This window comes from Neovison vison, chromosome 8, assembly GCF_020171115.1.
Source record: "Neovison vison isolate M4711 chromosome 8, ASM_NN_V1, whole genome shotgun sequence".
Taxonomy (NCBI): domain Eukaryota; kingdom Metazoa; phylum Chordata; class Mammalia; order Carnivora; family Mustelidae; genus Neogale; species Neogale vison.
Genome location: NC_058098.1, coordinates 104,403,211 through 104,425,132, shown reverse-complemented (window position 1 = coordinate 104,425,132; position 21,922 = coordinate 104,403,211). Strand labels below are relative to the sequence as shown.

General features: G+C 48.9%; 1 protein-coding gene across 4 annotated transcripts; it reads right to left on the bottom strand.

Annotated features, from left to right (window-relative positions):
* Window positions 1-1,247: 1,247 nt before the first annotated feature.
* On the bottom strand, window positions 1,248-13,849 carry GNLY (granulysin). Of its 4 annotated transcripts, none has more exons than XM_044262490.1 (6): window positions 13,717-13,849; window positions 4,812-5,003; window positions 4,099-4,202; window positions 3,599-3,682; window positions 2,341-2,509; window positions 1,248-1,416 (listed from the first exon to the last, which is right to left on the bottom strand). In XM_044262490.1, the coding sequence occupies exons 2-6, from the start codon at window positions 4,861-4,863 to the stop codon at window positions 1,334-1,336; spliced, it is 492 nt and encodes a 163-aa protein (XP_044118425.1). In that variant the 5' UTR covers window positions 4,864-5,003; window positions 13,717-13,849; the 3' UTR covers window positions 1,248-1,333. The 4 variants fall into 4 exon arrangements, with proteins under 4 accessions (XP_044118425.1, XP_044118426.1, XP_044118427.1 ...); XM_044262491.1 differs by lacking the exon at window positions 13,717-13,849 and adding an exon at window positions 5,446-5,603; XM_044262492.1 differs by lacking the exons at window positions 4,812-5,003; window positions 13,717-13,849 and adding an exon at window positions 4,655-4,722.
* Window positions 13,850-21,922: the final 8,073 nt, after the last annotated feature.

The following is a 21,922-nucleotide window of genomic DNA, read 5'->3' as shown; positions in this document are numbered from 1 at the left end:
CATATTCTGTTTTGTATTAAAATGGTCCAAGATTTCACCACTGGTGAAGTCTTAACCTGCTTTTATGATTGAATGCACCATTGTTCCTTGTGACCGCCAGCAACCCTTTGCCCCACCTCCAATGACAATCTCTTAAAGATTTGTATGTCCACTGGGGAGTCTGGGTGGCTCAGTGGGTTAAAGCCTCTGCCTTTGGCTTGGGTCATGATCCCAGGGTCCTGGGATGGAGCCCCGCATTGGGCTTTCTGCTCAGCGGGGAGCCTGCTTCCTCCTCTCTCTTTCTGCCTACCTCTCTGCCTACTTGTGATCTCTGTCTGTCAAATAAATAAATAAAATCTTAAAAAAAAAAAAAAAAGATTTGCATGTCCATTCTCACCCAAATGATTGTGGGGAGGGGGCTTGTAAACTCTGCATCAGCCACAGCAGTGTGTCCTGACTAATCAGTGTAGCCCATGCCCTCGGAACAGAGGGATGGGTTCAAAATGGGTGCTAGGCCCATTCTGGCCAGTGAGAACAGAGATGTCTGATGGTCCTTCTGGAAAAGATCCTGCCATTCTCTTCCAAGGGAGCTTCTGAAAGACAGGATAGCAAAGAACCTTCCTTCCCTCTTCATGACATGGTCTATAAGGTCAAGGTTGGACCTGATGTGCCCATGGCTGCTGCCCAGAAGGAAGCTAGTCCGAGAGCAATCTCAGTACACAGTGGTGGGAGGAACTGAGAGAACGGCCGATTCACAGGACCGGAGCTCTGGTGACCCCACAAATTTCTGGATCATTTTGTGCCTGAAGCTATCCATGGACTGTTTAATGATTTCACCCAATAAATTGCTTTATGCATTTAAGCCAGAATGAGCTAAGATTTCTGTTGCTCACAAGCAAAAGAATCCTAAACAACACCCCCCCAAACAGAAAAAAAGGGGCTCCCTGCAAAGAAAAGCAAAGAACAGGTTTCTGTTCCTGATGATCGAAAGCCCTCTCAGCTACAAGACTACTGCTCTCCCCTGCTAGTGTGCGAGCTTCTGGGGGTATATTCACGGGGTACCCCAGCTCTTAGAGGAGTGTGTGTCTCTAGTGAGGGCTTCATACATATTTCACGGCTGCTAACCCTGACTGGTTCACTGCGAAATCCCTAGCCTCTAGAACGCAGCGGGACACATAGAGTAAACGTGGACTGAATGCGTGTCTGGGTCTCCCAGGCATGCCTCCCAGCCCCTCCCTCATACCCACCAAAGGAACGGAAGCTGGGGCTACAAGCTTGCATGACATTTTATTCTCTACCAGGGGAGGGCGCTACAAAGAGTTCGGTGAGGGAAACTGGAGGGTCCGTCCTGGATTTAGGAAGGCAGGAGCTGGTGATGATTGTTGAAGATTCTGTGCTTCTCCCGAAAGTCGGGTAAGGCCCCAGAGGCTCCAAGACCTGAAGTGGTGAGAGAAGCCCGCTGTGCGCAGGTGTGTGGGGTCTCCGGGGGAAATGGGGACCCAGAGCCGCCTGCCCCTCTGAACACACCCAGAGTTACGTCCTGAAACCCAGTCAGGAGCCTGAGCAGGCTGTGGGGTTTTGGAAATAAAAACCACAAGCTCCATGAAGGGGAATGGTGGGGAGCTCACTGTACAGGGTGACTCCAGATCTGCAAGTCCAAAGCCTCCTCAAGGCTAAACAAGCTGCCAGAGCCACTCAGAGGGCCCTTCCCTGCCCCATGTCCCCCTGGTGTGATGCATGGACACAGCCTGAGCAGCCCTGGAGGAAGGGACTGCAGGGCCATCCGTGCCAGCAGGGTTCCTGAGCCCAGCGCTTAGGCGCCCCCAGGGTGCTGGGCAAAGTTGGTGCCTGGCTCCCATCCCCCGAGACCGAGACCGGTGCTGGTGGGGGGAGGGGAGATCAACCAGGGCTCTGATGTCTAGGAGTATCCCAATCTGAGACCACTTCCCTGGCATCAACCTCCTTATGCATAATCATCTCATTCAATCCTTATTTGAAATAGGAAATAGGGATTGTTATGAACACTGGGTGTTACAATAAGACTGATAAATCACAGACCTGTCCCCTGAAACAAATAATACATTATATGTGAATTAATTGAATTTAAATTTAAAAAAGGAAAAACGACTCAAAAAAAAAAAAAAGAAGAAGAAGAAGAAAAGAAAAGAAATAGAGATTATTATCCCCTTCACGGGTAAGGACACTCAGGCTCACTGAGGTGAAGCCACTTGCTCAGGTGCCTGGCTGACCATCGATGGAGACCTGCTGTCACCCCAGGATTGCCTGTGAGAAAAGCAGCACTCACGGGGTCGTGACCCGGGCCCTCCAGCCAGAAGTCCCTGCTGTCCCCTCCGCACTCACCTATTTCCGGTCTGCACATCCTGATTTTCACACAGATTTTCTGGGGGGAATTGTCATTCTCGAGACCCTGGGTGATGGCACTAAGGTATTTAGTGACTGTTTTGTCACATACACGCCTGGGTATGTATATCTTCTGGCATACCGCGGACACAGCCCACCTGATGGCTTCCTGCAGTAACAGCACCACAGAAAGACGGAGGAGTCAGGGGAGCTCTGCCCGGGTCAGCCCCCTGCGGGCCCCCAGCAGCTCGAGGCCCTGGGCCGCCCTGACCATGACATGCCGGGAGTGGGACGGTGCCGGGTGGCCATGGAAGCAGGGGCTGGAGCGATTGACCCTCGTGCCCAGGCTCCAGCCCAATCCTGGCCCGCACTGGCTGTTGAGAGGACAGTTGGCCCTGTCGTGTCTCAGTGCCCTGCGCATCATCACCCCAGCCCTTGGCCCTCTGCATGGGGAATGGCGCTCTCAGCCGCTAGACCCACATGGAAGGTTCTGCTGCCAAGCTGCCTGGGTCCCAGGCCTGGGGCTCATGCTCAGGGCTGAGGCAGGAAGGTTAGGAGAAGAGAGAGCGTGGAGCCTTGGCACGTTCGATATTGAAGTATGTTCTGCTGCCATCGCAGTGGGGAAGGATAAAGCTGAAAACCCGGGGCTGAGGGAGGGCTGGGCAGCGCCAAGAGGCTGAGCCCAATCAGGGAGCAAAGGGGAGGGAGGGAGGATGAAACAAGACTTCTTGGTACGATCAGCCCTGACTTAGCGCCTGACAGGGAGCCAAACATGTCCCACCCCATCAGCTCCTTTAAAAGGCTTAGGCGACTTGCAAGATGGGGATTATTTTCCATCTCATTCTTCAGGTAGGAAACCGAGGCTCAGAAAGCCTGAGGGCTGAGCCTAGCCAGGCAGCCAGGGAGTGGCAGAGCTGGAGTTGATCTGTCCTGACCCAGGCCCCCCGGAACCAGCCTCAGAAAGCTCCTCCATGGACACACGCAGTGGGGCTACAGGGGAAAGTTCCTGCTTTCTCTGGGGACAAGTTTCCTTTAACAGGGGAATGGAAACCACGCGCACTCTGCTTCCTACATTTATGCGCCCAGAGCTGTGCCATTTCAGGGGATTCTCTGAAGTCCGTTCCCAGACACAGGAGGGGAGCCCACAGATTCCCAGCTGACAAGATCTGGCCCTCCCTCAGCGCTGCCCCCACCCCCTGAATCCCCACTCATGCCCTTGACCACACTGCAGATGGCTCCCCAAATCGCAAGGCCTCACCTGCGTGTGATTGTGTCTCAGGACTCTTCTCAGCCACTTGATTATAGCCATACAAGTCTTACAGGGGGTGATTATCTGGTCACCCTGTCAGAAAACGATACCCCTTGAGGTGATCTCTCAGACACCCCAACAGCCCTTGTCAGGGCCCCAGGATGAGGCTCTGGGGTGCCTCCTAAGCCAGCAGGATCGTCTGTGTTCTTTCTGTCCTTTAGGGCCTGAAGCGGGCTGGTAGGCCCCTGCCCTTATTCCTGCTAGTCTTCCTGGGACTGACATCCCAGACCCTGCCCCCCCCCCCATAGCACCTTAGCCAGCTCAGCGCCTCCCCCACATGGCCCCCCCACCCAGGCAGGGGTGTGCACAAAATCAGCATCTTCAGCCCACAGTCCCCCCTCCACCCCCCGCAGAGAGGTGCTGCCCTGCCTGGCACTCCCAGGGAGGAGACAATGGCAGAGAGGTGGGGGGGGGTGCTCTGGGAGCAGAGGAGGGAGCCAGCTGCCAACCTTGGGGTCCTCCTTGGCCAGGATCTCGAAGAACTGCTCCTCCTCATACATGTCAGCCATGGACAGGTCATTGTCCTCACGGGTCAGACCAGAAAAGGTCAGACCTGCAGAAGAAACAACATCAGCATCTCTCCATAGATGGAAGGGGAGGGAAAGTCAGATCTCCTGGCTGCCAGGGAGCGCAGGAGGTGGCAGAAGCACAGGACAGGGGTGGGGCTTTATGAGGAGTTCAGGAAGCTGTCCTCAAATTCTGCCCTGGGGCTGCTCTGACCCAGTCTCTGTGCCAAAGCCATGCTCTCTAGTTCTTTCTGGAAAACATGAGGAAAAGATTATACCTCCCCTACCATCATCCATGAACCCCTCTTCTGTCTCTGTCTCTGTCTCTGTCTGTCACTGTGTGTCTCTGTGTGTCTCTATTCTCTCTCTCCCTCTTAAAAGTACATGCACACTGGCAATTCACAGACCTGTACCCCTGGGGCTAATATACATTATATATGTTTATAAAAAAAATTTTTTTTAAAGTACACACACAAAAACACACACACACAGATCTGACCTAAAGGATACTTCCCTCATCTCCTCTCCAAGGTCTTTCTTCTTTTCTTGCCTTCCCCAAAGAATTCAAATCAGGTGACCTGGCCCAGCCCACACTCCAGAACTGTCCCTACCCTCAGCTAAGGAGGCGCTGCAAGTGGAATGGGGAATGTCCTTACCTGGGGTGGCCAGGAGCACCGACGCAAGAAGCAGGAAGGCCCAGAAGGTCATGGTGGGGCAGCTGCTGACACAGCCTCCACACCCCCTTTATGCAGTCTGGCCACCTCACAACGTGACCTTGACGGGTCCTGCTTCTCATGTAAGCCACCTCTCCAGGTCACTTGGTTTACCGCAAACACAGATACCAACTTCTGCAGAAGAGGGGGAGGATGGGTTCTTCTGAGGTTACACACTATCTTCCACCTCCCTCCACACACACTGCTAGAACTTTCTGAGCTGAGTGGGGGGTTGGCTGGAGGGCAGCAGATGCCATGATGCCCCAACCCTGCCTGGGATGTGCTAATGGAAGAGAAATCCCTGCACCTGAGGGGTCAGGTGGGGCCCTTGGCCATGGAGCATCCCGCCCCCTCCCCCGTCTCTCCCCCCTCCTTCTGGGGGCTCCCTCCACCAGCATATTCTCCCATATTCCTGCTCTCCCCCAGCCGCAGCAGCCCACCGAGAGCTACCAGATTCTGCTGGATTTAGAGACAGGTCCCTCTGTGTAGATGCTGACGGCTCCTCCCAGCCCAACTTCCTCAGGATGGTGAACCCCAAGCATGAGGACTGCAGAATCCCTGGTCCCCAGCTCCTCACCAGCCTTCTGGCCATCACCATGGAGGCAGGCTTTTCCCTCAGAGCCCAACCTGTCAATGACGTGGTCCACAGGGAGAGACAACCTGTGGGAAGAAAGTGAGCCCCGGCCAGGGATCTAGTCCCAGCTCCCGGGGGCTCTGAGTCCTCGTCTGTGCATGAACGTCACTGGCCTTCCCCTGCAATAGACCTAGGCTGCCCAGTCAGCATCCAGGACCAGATAAATCACAGATAATTATTTCACATATATGATTCCAAACATGGCATGGAATTTACTCGTTCTGTGTGCCCTGTTCACCTGACACTCACATGACCCAGGGTGTCCCATCTTTTGTCCAGCACCCTTCACCCTCCTCCTTCACGGCTCTGAGGAGGAGACTGGGTGCAGAGAGCAGGGGCCCTGACCTCAGCCACACGGGCTGCTGGTGGCACTGTCGGGGCTGGAACTCGCTTCTCACCTCCTTTGGGGTCTTTCACCCCAGCTGCTGAGACGGCAGAGCCACCCAGCCGGGACCAGCTGGCAGGGTCCCCTCAGCACCTCCCAGCCCTCCAGCCCCCCTCAGCATTCGCTTTCACGACTCCACCCCCTCCCACTGCCTGGGAATCCCTTCACGGGCTGAGGACCAAGGGTCAGCCTAAATTCTCTAAATTCTTGTATCTTCCCTGAGCTCATTCAGAGCCTGCTCCCCTCTGCGGAGAAGGAAAGCGGGTGGAACTCTAGGCCAGCAGGCCCCGGACAAAGCTGGGGGAACCTGAGCAACATTCCCCTCTCTTGGAGTCTCAGTTCCCTTATCTGTGAAATGGGCGTAGTGTCACCTGCGCATAGGGCTCCCATGTGGCCTGTCTTTGAGCATGAGGAAGCTTTTCAGCCTGTACTGTGCCTGTCGAGGTGGGCTAATGTCCTGGGTGGTTTCTGTGAGCGCTGCTCCTGTGGGAGGGGACTGGAGGGGGTTCCTGTCCTCAGGGGGAAAATGCCCTGCTGGGAAGGTGCCACAGGTGTTGTCCCCACGGGACTCCTCTGTAGCCTTGACATGCCAGCATTGCTGGTGGGTCCCCAGCTTCTCAGTCTCTCCTAACATCATTGGCCACAGTACCTTCTGGTCCAGGAGCTATTATGGGATCGAGGGACACTAGCTGACCTGGTACCCGTCTGGATGTGTCTTCAGGAGCACTGCCGGCCTAGCAGCCACTACAGCGTGAGGGGCAGCTGTCCTGGAGACTCAAAACAGAAGGACGGACAGCCAGGCCCCTCCCCAGACGGTCAGACTGAGATCCTCCTCATTCTCACTTCCTTTCCTGCTTCAAGGTGGGCAGTGTGGAGAGTGGGCTAAGCAGGTTCACTACACCCCAGGGTGGGCCAGACTGAGCCGAGAAACATAGGGGCCCCCAAGTCTTTTCTGGCTCTTCTCCCCAGCCCGAGGAGGGCAGACACACCCACACACTCACTACACATACGCTCACTCACATCACACTCACAATGACTCACACTCATACACTCTGCAAAGTACTCACACACCAAGTGTCAGACCACACATTCACACACATTGCACATGTGCACGCACGCACACACGCACACACACACACACACACACACACACACACCATCTTTATTCCTGTCCATTGTGGGTGCCACCAATGCCAGGCTGAGGAGCACAGAACTTTAGCATTTTTTTTTTAAAGATTTTATTTATTTATTTGAGAGAGAGAGACAGTGAGAGAGAGCATGAGCGAGGAGAAGGTCAGAGAGCGAAGCAGACTCCCCATGGAGCTGGGAGCCTGATGTGGGACTCGATCCCGGGACTCCAGGATCACGCCCTGAGCCGAAGGCAGTCGTCCAACCAACTGAGCCACCCAGGCGTCCCGAACTTTAGCATTTTAAGTACTTTCATCTCCCATTTCTATTTTTTATTAAAAAATATTTTAGGGGTGCCTGGGTGGCTCAGTCGGTTAAGCATCTGCCTTCAGCTCAGGTCATGATCTCAGGGTCCTGGGATTGAGCCTCACATCGCGCTCCCTGCTTAGTAGGGAGCCTGCTTCTCACTCTCCCTCTGCTACTGCTGCTCTGCCTACTTGTGCTCTCTCTCCACCTCTCTCAAATAAATGAAGTCTTAAAAAATTAAAAAGATATGTTTTAATCAGATAAGAAAGTTCAAATGCAACTGCCTACAAATTAATTGCTCAAATACAGTAAGCTTATTGAAGATACACAGGACCATCCACTTACACTTTTAAATGAATATATTTCAAAGTAAGTATATGTTTATGTGTAATTATATACCATAAAAAACTATCTTTAAACACCTTTTTTAACTCAACAAAATATGAACTTCCTTCCAGGTCCATCTATGCAGATTTCCTTCATCATTTCCGCTGGTGGCTTAATGTTCTACTTTAGGGATGAGCTATAACTTGATTCTGGGGCTCATGTGTCCACCTTTTCACAGGCACAGCAGAAGCTGGGAAAGCCCTGTGATGTCTCCTATGTGAGTAAGAGAAATGTCATCTTCAGATAGAGTGCCTCATGACCTCAAGATGGCTGCTGTAGGGGCGCCTGGGTGGCTCAGTGGGTTAAATCCTCTGCCTTCACCTCAGGTCATAATCCCAGGATCCTGGCATAGAGCCCCGCATTGGGCTCTCTGCTCAGCAGGGAGCCTGATTCTTCCTCTCTCTCCGCCTGCTTCTCTGCCTACTTGGATCTCTGTCTGTCAAATAAATAAATAAAATCTTAAAAAAAAAAAATGGGTGCTGTAGCTCATCCAGAGCTCAGGGCCTCATCCCAGGTAGAAAAATGGGAAGAGTGAAGCAGGAAGAGGTGACACCTATTTAAGAAGAGCAAATCTTTCTCAGAAACCTTCTGCTTCCATCTCATGTATAGATCTCAGTCACACCCCCCAGCTGCCAAGGGCTACAAGGAAGAAAGCTGTCTGCTGGAATTTTGTTGTCACTTTGAACAAAACTGGGCTTCTGCCAGGAAGGACGAGAATGGGAATCAGGTAGGTTAAAGCAGTATGGGGTACAGGAGGACTTCTTGCTGAAAGGCCTTTGGAAGGAAGACTGATAGGACTTGGTATCTAATTGGACACCGAAAATTGAGGAAAAAGGAGGCCAAAGCTTTACCATATCTTGAGCCTGGGAAGCTGAAGGACTGGTTGCGAAGCAGGAAAAGTAAGAGAAGGAGCTTGTCTGTGACAAGTCACGTTGAGTTGTTGCGGTGTGTGCCACTAGACGTGGACCGCTCCAGGGCAGGGTTACCTCCGCTGAATCCGGGCTTGGCTCTCACCAAAGTTTGGGTTTTCCCCCATCCCCCATCCCACGATGCCCCTCTACCTCGGTGTCCAGAACGGAGCTGCCACCCCTCTCCCAGCCCACCCCAGCATTGACTCCCCCAGCTCCCCCTGCTCTCTATGCTCTAACCCCATGGAAAGACTTTGGTCTAATGTGCAAAGACCACATTAATGAAGCGGAAGAGCCTCTGGAGGGTGACTCATGTTTGTTGTGGTTCTGTGGTAAGGCCAGATATTCCAGTAAGTTCTTGCCTGGGGAGTTGAGGGGAATAGCACAAGGTTCATGTCACGAGCCTCCACGCAGGTGTCTGGGGTCCCACCAAAGAGCACCTGGGCAGCTCCTACCTTCTTCCGGCTCGTAGGGTCTCATGGATGCAAGTCAAGCCCAGGCCCTCCAGGATTTCCTGTGTGAAGCTTACTGCTTTGTGTATCTTCTTCAAGGAATCTTGGCTTTCTCTAAGGCCATGAAGGTATCCTCTTGTTTTCTGCCAGGTTATATGGTTTTAAATTTTGACATCTGGCCTATGATTCATCTCAAGTGAGCTAGGTTGAGTTTCTCCAGTTTCCAATCAATTTGTTGAAGATTTTCCTTTTTCCATTGAATTGCTTTAGCACAACATGGTTGGGGGTTGTATGAAAGCAAACACCAAAGATTTGGGGAGGATGTGCAGCAACTGCTACTTCTGACATTGTTGGCAGGAGTAGAAAAGGGTCAATCACCCTGAAACTTGGAATGACGGCTTTTCGTGAAGTTAAGCCTCACCTGCCCTGTGACCCAGCGATGCTGCCATCTGCATTTTTACCCACACTAAATGAACACGTCTGTACATACAAAGATTACACAAGAATGATCACACATATGTGACCCAGCAATTAATACTGCTGGATATATACTCAAAAGAATGGAAAACAGGGATTCAAAGAGATGTTTGCATATCAATGTTCCTAACGGCATTATTCACAACAGACAAAATTGGAAATAACCCATGTGTCTATCGACAGAAGAATGGAGTAAGGAAATGCAGTGTATACGTACAATGGATTATGCAGCCATAAAAGAAGCAAAGTTTGGACATGTGCTAAAACATGGATGAAACTAGAAAGCCTCATTTTAAGTGAAATAAGCCAGACACGAAAAGTTAAATATTGTGTGATGCCACTTACATGACTATCTAGAATAGACAAATTCATAAGGATAGAAAGATTAGGGTTACCAGGGGTTGGGGGGGATATGAGGGAATTATTGCTTAATGATTACACAGTTTCTATTTGGGGTGATGAAAAATTTGGTGGAGTATATAGTGGTAATGGTTGTACAATATTTTAAGTGTGATCAACACCAATGAATTGTACATTTAAAATGGTTTAAAATGGGGGACGTCTGGGTGACTCAGTCGGTTAAGCATCTGCCTTCAGTTCGGGTTGTGATCCTAGGGTCCTGGGATTGAGTCCCGCATGCGGCTGGTTGCTTAGTGGGGAGCCTGCTTCTCCCTCTGCCTGCCATTCCTCCTGCCTATGCTCTCCCTCTCTCTCTATGACAAATGAATAAATAAAATCTTTTTTTAAAACTTGAAAAATGGTTAAAATGGCTAATTTTGTTATATATCTTTTACCACAATAAAAAATTTCAAAAAAGGAGTTTGTTCACAGAAACTTCCATGAAGCTAAAAACTGTAAGTGACCCAAATGCACATCAGCAGGCAAATGGATGAACAAATTAAGGTATAGCCATACAATATGTGCAAAAAACAATTGTATCTGAAACACTAGCATAATGACTACATTCTGTATGACCCCGTTTGTATAAAGTTCTAGAACAGGCAAATTCATCTATGGCACCGACAATGAAGGAGGCTAGAGGAGGGGGCGGGCATCCTGGGGAACAGGGGCCCACTCCCTGGTGATGACAATGTTTATATATGTTGTGGGTTGGAAATTGCCTGCGGGTTTGGGCACCTAGCTAATCTCCTCTAGCTTTACAGGTAGGACTTATATATTTCCCTCTATGGAAGCCATACCCAGTAGGATTATCTGACAAATCCTCCAGTTCTGAATAATCATGGCTCGTAATGAACATAATCAAATACTTCCCAAATGGATGGTATCAGTTCACACCCCCACCAATACCAGTTCCCTGGGCTCTCACCAGCATTAAATATTATCAGCCTTTATCTTGCAAATATAATGAGAGAAAATAGCAACTATCTTTAATTTTCACTTAGAGCTGTAAATTAAGTTTAATATCTTCCCATATGTTTGTTAACTATTAAATTTATTTGGGGGGAATTGTCTTTTTATGTCCTTTACCCAATACCAGTCTCTACTATTTTTTTTCAGTATGCAGAAATTCCTTATGAAATAAATATATTAATGGCATGATATATTTGCTTCAAATATTTTGTCACTTCTTGGTTGACCTTCAAACTATGGTTTTTCTTATGTTTAGAAAATTTTTTCTTATGTTAAAAATTAAAAATATTTTAATTTTCTAAACATAAGTCAAACGTGTGTCTCTCTTCATGAGGTCCTTTTTTCCATTTAGAAAGTTGTGGGGAGATGGGCAAAATGGAAAAAGGGAGTGGGAGGTACAGGCTTCCAGTTACAGGATGAAAAAGTCACAGGAATAAAAGGAACAGCATAGGGAACATAGTCAGTGGTGTCACACTAGTGTTGGTAACAGATGGTAGCTGTACTTGTAGGCAGCCTGGCATAAAATACAGACTTATCAAATCAAATTTTGTACACCTGAAACTAGTGTAACATTCTGTGTCAACTATACTCAAGAAAATAAATAAATAAATAAAACATTACACTTCAGATATTCTATATAGTGTAATAACTCATATATCAAAAGTATATATAAAGCATACCTTATATACTAAATATAGCCTAATGGCTTAAGATAATACTTACACCTATGAAATTATTTTAGTAAACAAATACCATATATTGTAATTTTCATTTTAAATTTCATCAGAACAAAGAATTAATAGGAAAGTTTATGTCTTTACAGTCACTTTTCCAACCATGAGCACAGCATGACCTTCTGTTTTTCCAAGTCCTCTTTCGTATCACTCGGAAATGTTATAGGAAGAACTCTCAAGCACAGGCGCCAAGCTCAAGCAGTGTGGGGGCAGGGAGTGACGCCTGGACTTACCCCCAGCCTCTCCCGGGGAGGCCACGGGGCAGAGCTGCTTTCCAAGGAAGGAGGAGCTGCTGGGACTCTGGCTCCTCCCACGAGGGGACCCCACATCTGAGCTTACTCAAGGGACAGGTGCCTCTAACAAAACCAAGGCAGAGAAACAGAAGTGAGATTGTTAAAGGCAGTAAAAAGGACATAAAATCGGAAGATGGTCACCAGAAAGATGCAGCAGAGAAAGCAGAGGATGGAAAAGAGGGGGACGCTGGCTTCAAGCATGAGGTGTCTCAGCCGGCCGCCCCAAACTTCTCTGAATAGACTCTGCTGTTTCTGCCCAGAACTGTGCTGTTCAGCCCCATGAACCCAACCAGATCCTCCTTGTTAATTGTCTGCTGTTCTTGACTCTACCTGGGAAAATCCAATATCCTCACACCCAGAATGAGAATAGAAATGCCTATCACAGCTTTATGGGACATGTCAACATGTCTCGAGCATTCATCCACTTTGCCCTTAGGTGACACTCACTGTGCCCTGTTTCCGGGATCTGGGATTTCCGGGCAGCAGCTTCCTAAGCACCACAGCTGCCTATTGACTCCAGTTATCTCCTTGCCCTTCGCTGTTTGCATCATCCGGCTGTCCCAGCGACTGGTGCACACTATTACCCCCTGGATTGCTCAAAAATCACCAAGTTCCCTCTTAGGTGTCAAACTTAATTTCTCTGCAGTAATTTTATTTTGGATTTCAGTCCTTGCTGATGCTTTGAGAGATGCAGCTCCTGATCAAAGCCTGAGGCACAGAACGTTGCTTCTTCCCATCCTCCTTTCTGTGTGAGCATTCAGGATTCCTGCCACCAGTTTCCGTGGTGATGATTCTCTTTCTGGCTTTTGTAAACTCTGGCCAGAAGTTAGGACCTTCATACAGACTGTTGGGGTAACTTCCTCTATGAATGAAACTATCCTGTGTTTTCCCTTTTCATCCCATCCAATTATAATGTGAGCTCCAGGAAACACTCCCGTCCAAATGGACTGCGGGCTCTCTGGCTACCTCATCACCATCTATACCACTTCCAGCGATCATCCTTTTACTTTCAGTTAAAGTCCACCCCCAGTGTGTTTTGGGAAGACCAATCCCTGGTTGTTACTTTGTCAACAATTTCCTCATTGCAACAGTGTTAAGACACATCAGAATACTTGAGGGTCCATTAGTTAACTTTAAATGCTGCTTTGTTCCACCTACAGTGCATGATCTTGAGGAAACTGAAAAGTCCATATCAATAATAATTTGTGAATGGTTTCACAAATTAGTTTTAACCTTAACACTGACCAAAACTTAAAACTACAATAAGAATCTATTTCAAAACTGGGAAAGAATGATGACTTGGGATATTTAAAAAAACAAACTGAAGGTTTCCATCCCTCCCCTAAATTTTACACTTTTTCATAATGTATCCTTTGGGGCTACAATACTGTTTATTAAAATAGTGTTTTCTAACAAAATAAAGTAAAATAGTGTTTTCTTTTACAAACAAAATAATTCCAGGAAAAGTGTTTAGACCTGGTTGGGAACTCTGCATATTACCGGTGTTAATTTGATATTAACACATCAGTGAAATGAATTAACATTTGGCCATACTGATGTTTGTGTTACCCAAAAACCTACTCCATGCCAGCTTTACGTAAATATGAGATTCGCTGTGAACTCAAAGACACAAACTTAAATAAGGCCTTTTACAAAAAAAAACAAAAACAAAAAACAAGAACTTTCAACTGCAGCTTATCACCTAAAATATGAGAGAGAAGAAAGCAAGACACAAAGACCTTCATGTGACTAATGTGGTTAGACTTCACTCACCCTTCATGTTTCCTCCTCCTAGCTGGAGAGGTTGAAAAGTTGCACTCACACTTCCCAGAATTCATTGCAACTTGGGTCTGGAGGAAATCAGGCTCTACAACAGAGGAAACACCGTGGAGTTGGGAGGCTGACCCCAAGGCGATCTCTCTAGCCCTTCTCCCTGTTTGGGCTGGATAGCAAGGTCCTGGAAATGTGAGGTCTGGGGGCAGGAGGGCTTCCAGGGTCAAAAGACTTCTTAAGCTGGGTTTTCCAAACCCCACACGGGAGCTTTGCATGTGTGTCCTTGAACTCGGAGATTCAGAGACAACCATGTGGGCAAGTTCTAATTGCTCTAGGACTATTCCTTGAGACCCAATCAGAACAAACTCCGTCAGTCCTACTTAGAGTTTTTGAGGACTTAGTTCCTTCTTTTAAGTCCCTTGCTCTTGAATTCCCTGAGGTTTCCTGTTTTCTGCAGTGAACGCTGAGACAGTCTTCATGAGCCCTGTCTTCCTCCTGTAAAAGCTGGAAGTGGGGAGGTGGAGGGCATCTAATTCACTCAACCAAAGACAATCATCTCTGTCCTTGCACTGTGCCCTCTGTATCTTTGGGGTACACTTGGAGTCCAGTGAACACACACACATGTGTGCATGCGCATCCCTATGTCCGCACAATTCGTTCTTTCTGTTAACCAGATGGCTGCAACTGCCAGGGCTGTGGTCAGCAAGATGTGGCTGTACCTTAGAAGAGTAGATGAGTGTTCAAGGTGACTCAGAGTATCCTGGGAGGACAAATGTCCATCTTTCCCACATATCCAACAGGAGTTGGGTCGATAATGCAGCCTCTCAGTGTCCCTTGTGAATTTCTCTCAATTTTATTCCCAGAAGCCCCTGACCCATGGAGTGTTATCTCCGAGGACCCCCCCTAAGCAGTAGGGTGAGAAGCCACTTCTATTGCCCACGTCAGCTCATGGCTACAGTAATTTTCTATTGTTGCTCTAGCAATTACCATAAACAGTGGCTTGACACAACATCCATTCAGTGCGTGACAGCTCTGTAGGTCCCAAGTCTGGCTGGACTCCACCTGCTCCTCTGCTCTGGGTCTCACGAAGCCAAACCAAGGTGGTGGCTGCTCAAGCTCTTATCTGGGAAGACTCCACTTCCAAGGTCACTCAGGTTGTTGGCAGAATTCATTGTCACGTGCTTGTAGGACTGGCTCCTTGGCTTACTGGCTGCCAGCTGAGGGTCATTCTCAGCTTTGAGAGGCTGCTGGCATTTCCTGGCTCATGACCCCCTCCATCTTCAAAGCCAGCAATAGCAGATCAAGTCTCTCTTTGATTTGCATCTCTCTGAAGTCCCTCTGCCTCCTCTTCCTATGTCCTATTCCACACACCGATACTCATAACTATCCACAAACCATCCTTCTTATTCTTTCTTCTACTCTGCTTGGATCCCTACTTCACCTCCTATTTATGATTTAGATTTTGACTTCTATTTATGAATAGCAGGAGGATGTTGTTCAATTTGTTTTACTTACAAAAAGCGTAAGGAAAACAAATAAAATTGTCCCCTTGTGCCCCCCCAATTCCCCACTATTCCATAATTTCTCTCCTCAGGGAAAACTATTGTTAAAACTTTCTTTTTTATCTTTCTATACAAGCATAGTATATATGGATTGCTCCTTTCCTAATTATAAAATGTAAAACATATTCAGGGATGTGCACAAAACAAAATGGGCAGCTCAACCGGTCCCTATGAAGGAACCATCCGTGAAACCACCACCCAGACCAAGAACCCTGCCAGGACCCCAGAAGCCCCCTCTTACCTCCGCCTCTCCTCCCCTAAAGTACACTACCCCGACCTTAATGATACTTATGTCCTTGCTGGTCTCTCTAGTAATCATCTGAGCACATGCTCTTAAACAGCATAGTCCCATTTCCTCTAGTAGTGAAGTGTATGTAAACGGAATGATACATCAAGCATTCTGTCGTGTCTGGCTTATTGTGATTAGCATTCACATGTGAGATTCATGCACGTTGTTGTGGGCAGGAGGCGTTGGCTCCTTTCTGTTGCTGGGTACTATGCCATTGTGGAAATATTCCAGAACTTACCCATTCTCCTGCTGATGGATATTTCGATTGGTATCCATTTTTGACCTTTTGATATACACTAATTACCTTCCTTTTTTTCCAGTTTTACTGAGGTACAGTTAAAGTACACTCACCTGCATGCATTTATAGTATACAATTTTGTCTGTTTTGACATGTCTACACCTATGAAACTGTCATAGCAGTCAAGACAGTGAACATGTCCATCACCTCCTTTCATCTTTTTGGATAAACAAATGGACAGGTAGATGGATGGATGGATGGATGGTAGATGGTGGATGGAGGTGGATGGATGGACAGATGGTGGATGGATAGATAGAGAAATGGATAGATAGATTGATAGCAGTTGGATGGATGGATGGATGGATGGATGAAGTTGGTCTGGAATGAAGAAGTGAAGGAAGGAGATCTGAATGACACATGGGTTGAATGCATGGATGGATGAATGCCTGGGAAGAGTTCCATATGGCGTAGTTTCCTCTCACATTTGGATGCACTTCCCTGGATACCTTCTAAACTGCATGTTACAGGGGCATCTGGGTGGCTCAGTCGTTAAGTGTCCACCTTTAGCTCAGGTCATGATCCCGGGGTCCTGGGATTGAGCCCTGCATTGGGCTCCCTGCTCAGTGGGGAGACTGCTTCTTCCTCTCCCACTCCCGCTGCTTGTGTTCCCTCTCTCACTCTCTGTCAAATAAATAAAATCTTTTTTTAAAGTAAACAAATGGAAATAAACTACATGTTATAGACACACTTCATGAATCAGTGGACTCTAAGGGACCATCCCAATGCCTGGGCAGCCTGCTGACCCAGGAAGCCTGACTGGTGGTTGAAAAAGGATAGGCACACCTCCTTCGTGTTTTGGACAGAAGCTACTGGATGCAGCACTCTGGCCAACCAGACAGATCAGGTGGGGAGGGCTGACTCACCAACCTCTCTTTAGTTTTCCTGATCAAAGCTGAGTTTACACTCCTGACCACAGGCCAACACCATCTGAGTGACACCTCAGAGTGTGACCCTGAGGAGATCAGGAGTTCTCACAGAGATAACAAACTTCATCAAAACCACCCTAGACCAGTTTCTCAAGTTCCCAGGCCACAAGAGGAGCCTAGCTCCAGCCAGGCTTCTGCTCTCAGAGGCTAATGCTTTTACATCACCTTTTCTCTCTTGTGTCCACCTTCTGCTCATAACTTCACAAACTTGTCATAATCTCCCATCCCAGACTCATCCCTACATGGGTCCTTTAGAGAAACTCCAAAGTCACAGGAAACTTCCATCTCTTCCTTCTGGGGTTGATGAGAACTTGGTTCCAGAGACCTTTAAAATTAGGGCTTCTTACACCCACTCTGCGCCCTGTCCTCTTCACCTCTCCTCCTCCCCCACCAGCTGCATCCCAGAATCACCCCCAATGAGTCCCACTTCCCCTGTGGCCTCACTTAAATGTTGGCATTTGCCACTGGGTACCCTGATACATGACCCTTGCCTCACCCACAGCCCTGCTACAGTGCCTTGACCTGAGCTTTTCAAGAAAGCCACCTGTCCCATAGAAATGGCAGCTGGCACCCTTCCAGTAAGAATCAGCTTCTCTTCCCTCTGCTGAAGCTGCCACCATCCTTGCCCTGTTCTGAGGCCATTCAAACAGCAAGGCTCCCTGGGCCTTCTCTCCTCCTCCAGCTGCTTCGTCGGCTACTTCCCTAGACCCACCTCCTTCCTCAAGATTCCAACCTCAGGCTCCACATTTTCCCACGCTACTTCGCACAGGTTCCAGGCATAGCCATCCTGGCACCCCCGGGCCCCGGGACACCCCTCCTTCCACAAAGGAGACCCAGACACCTCTGAAAGGCCTCTCAGGACTCTTGCCTCCTTATGCATGAGCAACTGGAGGCTGGGCCACAAAAGCAGAAAAGAACCTCACCAACCGAGGACAGAAGTTCCCTCCAAAACAATGGCAGTCACACCATACAGAATCACCCCCAAGGTGCCATCTTGGGGACATTTAAAAGATTCGCAATCCCATTTCTAAAAATGTGTTATCTCTAGACAATGGGACATGATTCCATTATTCCTTGAGAATGAGGAAATCCTGGCACATGCTACAGCACGGATGAACCTTGAGGACACACGATGCCCATGAACTCTTCCAGACACAAATCAAAAAATACTGCGTGACTCCACTCACAGGAGGCATGGAGAGGCGTCACAGTCATAGAGACAGCACGTGCAAGGGTAGTTGCCTAGGGCTGGGACAGTAGGGAGTTATTTGGTTGTTGTTTTTTTTTCTTTTTCTTTCTTTTCTTTTTTTAATGATTAGAAGTTTTTATTTAAATGCTACTTAGCTAACATATATGGTGAAATTGATTTCAAGGGGGGTATTTATTTTTCTTGAATACAGGCTTCATTTCACAAGACCAACAACCTGATTGCACAACAGCGTGATTGTACTTAATACCCCTGAACTATGCGTTTAGTCACGATGTGAGACTCTCTTGGGTGCATTTTACAATTCAGAAATAAAGATACACAGTTAGAGGGAGAAGAAAGTCACCTCCTACCCCATGGGGGCAAAGGTCAACGGGACATCTTTGAAGGGCTATTGGCAAAGCTCAGTAAAGTGTGAAGATGCCGGCCTTCTAGCCAGTCTCAGTTCAGCCGAGCTGAAAACACTCCAACAAGCCCACAAACACACTTGTGAAGGGGAGTCTTTGAGACATTGTCCCTAATCCCCAATCCCTGAAAATCATCCATCCCTGGGGTAATGAGTACATAGGCTATGGCAGAGTTCATAAAATGAAACATTATGTGGGCAGGGAAGAGAGAGAAAGCTCCGTTCTCGAACTTTAAGATGTTCAAGATGAACAAACTAGGGAACCAGGCACAGGACATTCTTTTTAGGAAAAGAACAGCACCCGATTTCATTAGCATGCCAGTGCTGCAAACCAGATCACACCCTCACTGGCTGGAAACAACACCACATTAGGACCTCAGGGTTCCAGAGTCCAGAAGCCTGGGTGGGCCACAAGGCCAAAAATCAAGGTGTGGGCTAGCCTGGACTCTCCTCCAGAGGCGGAGCAGAAACCACTCCCAAGTTAGCAGAGCTGCTCTGAAATTCGGGTCCCAGGGGGCTTTCCCCTTCTCGCTCACTTGCCCACTGCTCACGGGTATCCCGCAGTGGCCACGGCACACAGGTCTTGTGTTTCCTCCCACTACCCATTCCCCCTTCCCTGCCCCTTTCCTCCTGCTCCCCACTCCCCACCATCATGGCACATACATGGGCTCAGGGTTGGGTCCACGCCCCAATCTGACCAGTGAGATGCGAGCTATGTACTGTGGCTTCAGGGAAGAAAGGAGCCCTCTGACCATTGGTGGGACTACCAGAGGGGCACCCCTCCTGCCCCAACAGCCCTGGGTTGGGGGGAAGCTGAGACATCTGCAATGGCCACCACATTTCACTCCATGAGGGGAGAGAGAGAGAGCTGCAGGACGACCCCGCAGAAAGCAGAGGACAGGCACAGAGAAGCCAGGTCTTGGGGACAGCATGGGAGTCTACAGACCAAGCTTTGCCTACAACCACTCCATCTATGTCTGGACTTTCCTTTCTGGTAGAAGTCGTTTGAATCAATGTCACTCTTGTTTGTAACAAAAAAGTTCCCGATACACACATTTTTGAAAACAGAAATTCATTGATGAATGCAAAAATCACAGAAATGGTCCCCCAAAGTCAAACTTTCTCCTTCTAACGTTAAGAAAGCCTGAATGTTGACTTTAGTTCATCCTCTGCCCCGGTATTACTACGTTCTGGATATAATACAAAGGGACTGTGCGGGGAGAGCTATACTGCCCTGAGTGGGGTTAATCCGGCAGCACCACTCCGGTCAGGCAATAGGTTTGCGCAGCCACCAGACACTGCGCCGACAGGGTGGCTTGAAAGCCACACACAGGAATCAAACTGATGCCTGACCCTGGGACCCACAGAGTGGAGGAGAGAGACATCCACCCCTGTAACAGCACCCAGTGGGAGGGAAGCCCCCGGAGGGCCAGGGTGTTAGCAGGTTGGTTCACTGTATCTGCAGGGAACACAAGCTTAGACATGAGCTTAAAAATGGAGTCAGTGTGGGGCGCCTGGGTGACTTAGTCATTAAGCAATCGACTCTTGGTTTGGGCTCAGGTCAGGATCCGAAGGTTCTTGAAATCGAGCTTTGGTTCAGTTTCTGTGCTCAGTGGGAAGTCTGCTTAGGGATTCTCTCCCTCTCCTTCTCCCTTTCCCCAAATAAATAAATAAATAAGTTTGTTTGTTTGTTTTCAATGGAGTCATTGCCAAAGTAAAAACTGGAACTTGTAGGGTCCCTCCCTTCCAGCCATAGCAAGAATCCCATCTCCTACTGTTTCCTCCGTTCCCAAGCATTTCTGGGCATCGCAGGGACCATCCTGGCGTCAATATTCTGGGAAATTCCTGTTTCTGCTTTTCTTGGGGCTATGCTCTACCTAGCTGTCTTACATCTTAGCCTCTCCCAAAGGTGTTAGTGGGACATGTCTCTACTCTCTCCTCTCCTAGAACCCAGGCCTTAGTTGAGGGGGCAGGGCTGGGCTGGAGAGAGACTGATGCCATGAGAAGCTCAGGTCGCTGCCTCTCTTCAGGTGTCTGAGACTTTGTCAGAGGGATAGGTCTGGTCAGCTGACACCTGTGTCCCTTAGGGAGAGGGTTCTCCCGAGAGGCTCCCCCAGTCCCCCCTGCTTCTATTCATCCCAGGGCTACCATCCCAGGACACAGGCAGAACACACTGTGTGTGGACCCCAGAAGGGACCTCTTTGAGGCTCCAGCTGTGGCCTCCAAGCCAGAGTTCATGCAAGTCTACCAGCACTGACAGATGTCACAAAGGACAGAGGGCCCCGGGGGGCAAGAGGAAGGGAGATGGACTCCAGTGGGGGCAAACTGGGAGACATCCTTGGAGGAGATGGAATTTAATCTGCATGGAAAGAATGGAAAGAATCCCCTGAATTTCTTTGTCCCTTGCTTCCTCCCTAGGTCTCTCTTCCCTTCCTTCTGTCTTTGGTTAAGATGATGTGGGCTGCACACAAGAAAATACCTGACTAGAAATTGTATAAGCAGAACAGAAAAGGCTCAGGAATAGTAAACTGGCAGCTAAGCCAGGTCAGGGCTCTGAACTCCTTCTCCGTGTGTCTCATGTTTTTCCCTTCTGGGACAGAAAGGCTGCTAATTCTCCAACATCACTTCATTGCGTGGGAATGTCCAAAAGGAGATAAAGGCATTTGTCCCCATCGATCTCTTAACCAGGAGGACACATTGCCAAGAAATACACCCACCCCTGCAGCCCCCAGCAGATTTCTGTGGGACCAGAACCCGAACACATGCTTACTCCAAAGTAATTTCTGGCAAAGGGGACTGGTGTGGCCGACTCATGGAGCACCCATAGGGCTGGGGCAGAGAGACTCAGCTCTCCTAACACCCAGAAACTGTGTTCTTCCCACAGGCCTCTACCACTCTCAGACCCGCGAGTCACAGAAAACAAAACCACGCACAGCAACACTGACCGGCACCAGGCTTCCCTGTACCGGCAGCTCTGAATTCAGATTTGCAAAGTATGGGCATAGGAGGCTGGTGTAGGAGCAGGAAAAATGGCGTGGACTGAATAATGTGGGCAACAGTAGTGCTTTGTTAGAGCTCCCTTACAGATTCCCGGACTGAGTGACTTAAAACAAAAGAAATGTGATTCCTCGTGGGACTGGAAGCTAAAGGGTCAGCCGTTACCCCACACTGAGCCCTGATATTCTGAGTTCACTATTAGGAAAGGGGTGTCAGTTGTCTCCTCCATCAAACAGGATCAAAATAACCCCAATTGTCCCCATCCCAGGCCTCTGCAGGAGCCATTCCCTCTGCCTGGAGCACTTCCCAGTCCCACCTCCCATCTGACCAGCCCCACTCATAGGCTTCCTGAAATCTCTGCCCTGCTGTCCTGTGCCCCCCAGAGCCTCCCCTCCTCACCCGGGGCCTGGGCGGTTCCCCTGCTCTGCTCACCGGTCTGTGGCTCCCAAGGAACTTGAAGTCCACAAGGACAGTGACCCCTGGGCTCCCCACCCAGACCATTAACCAGTACTGGGTCAAAT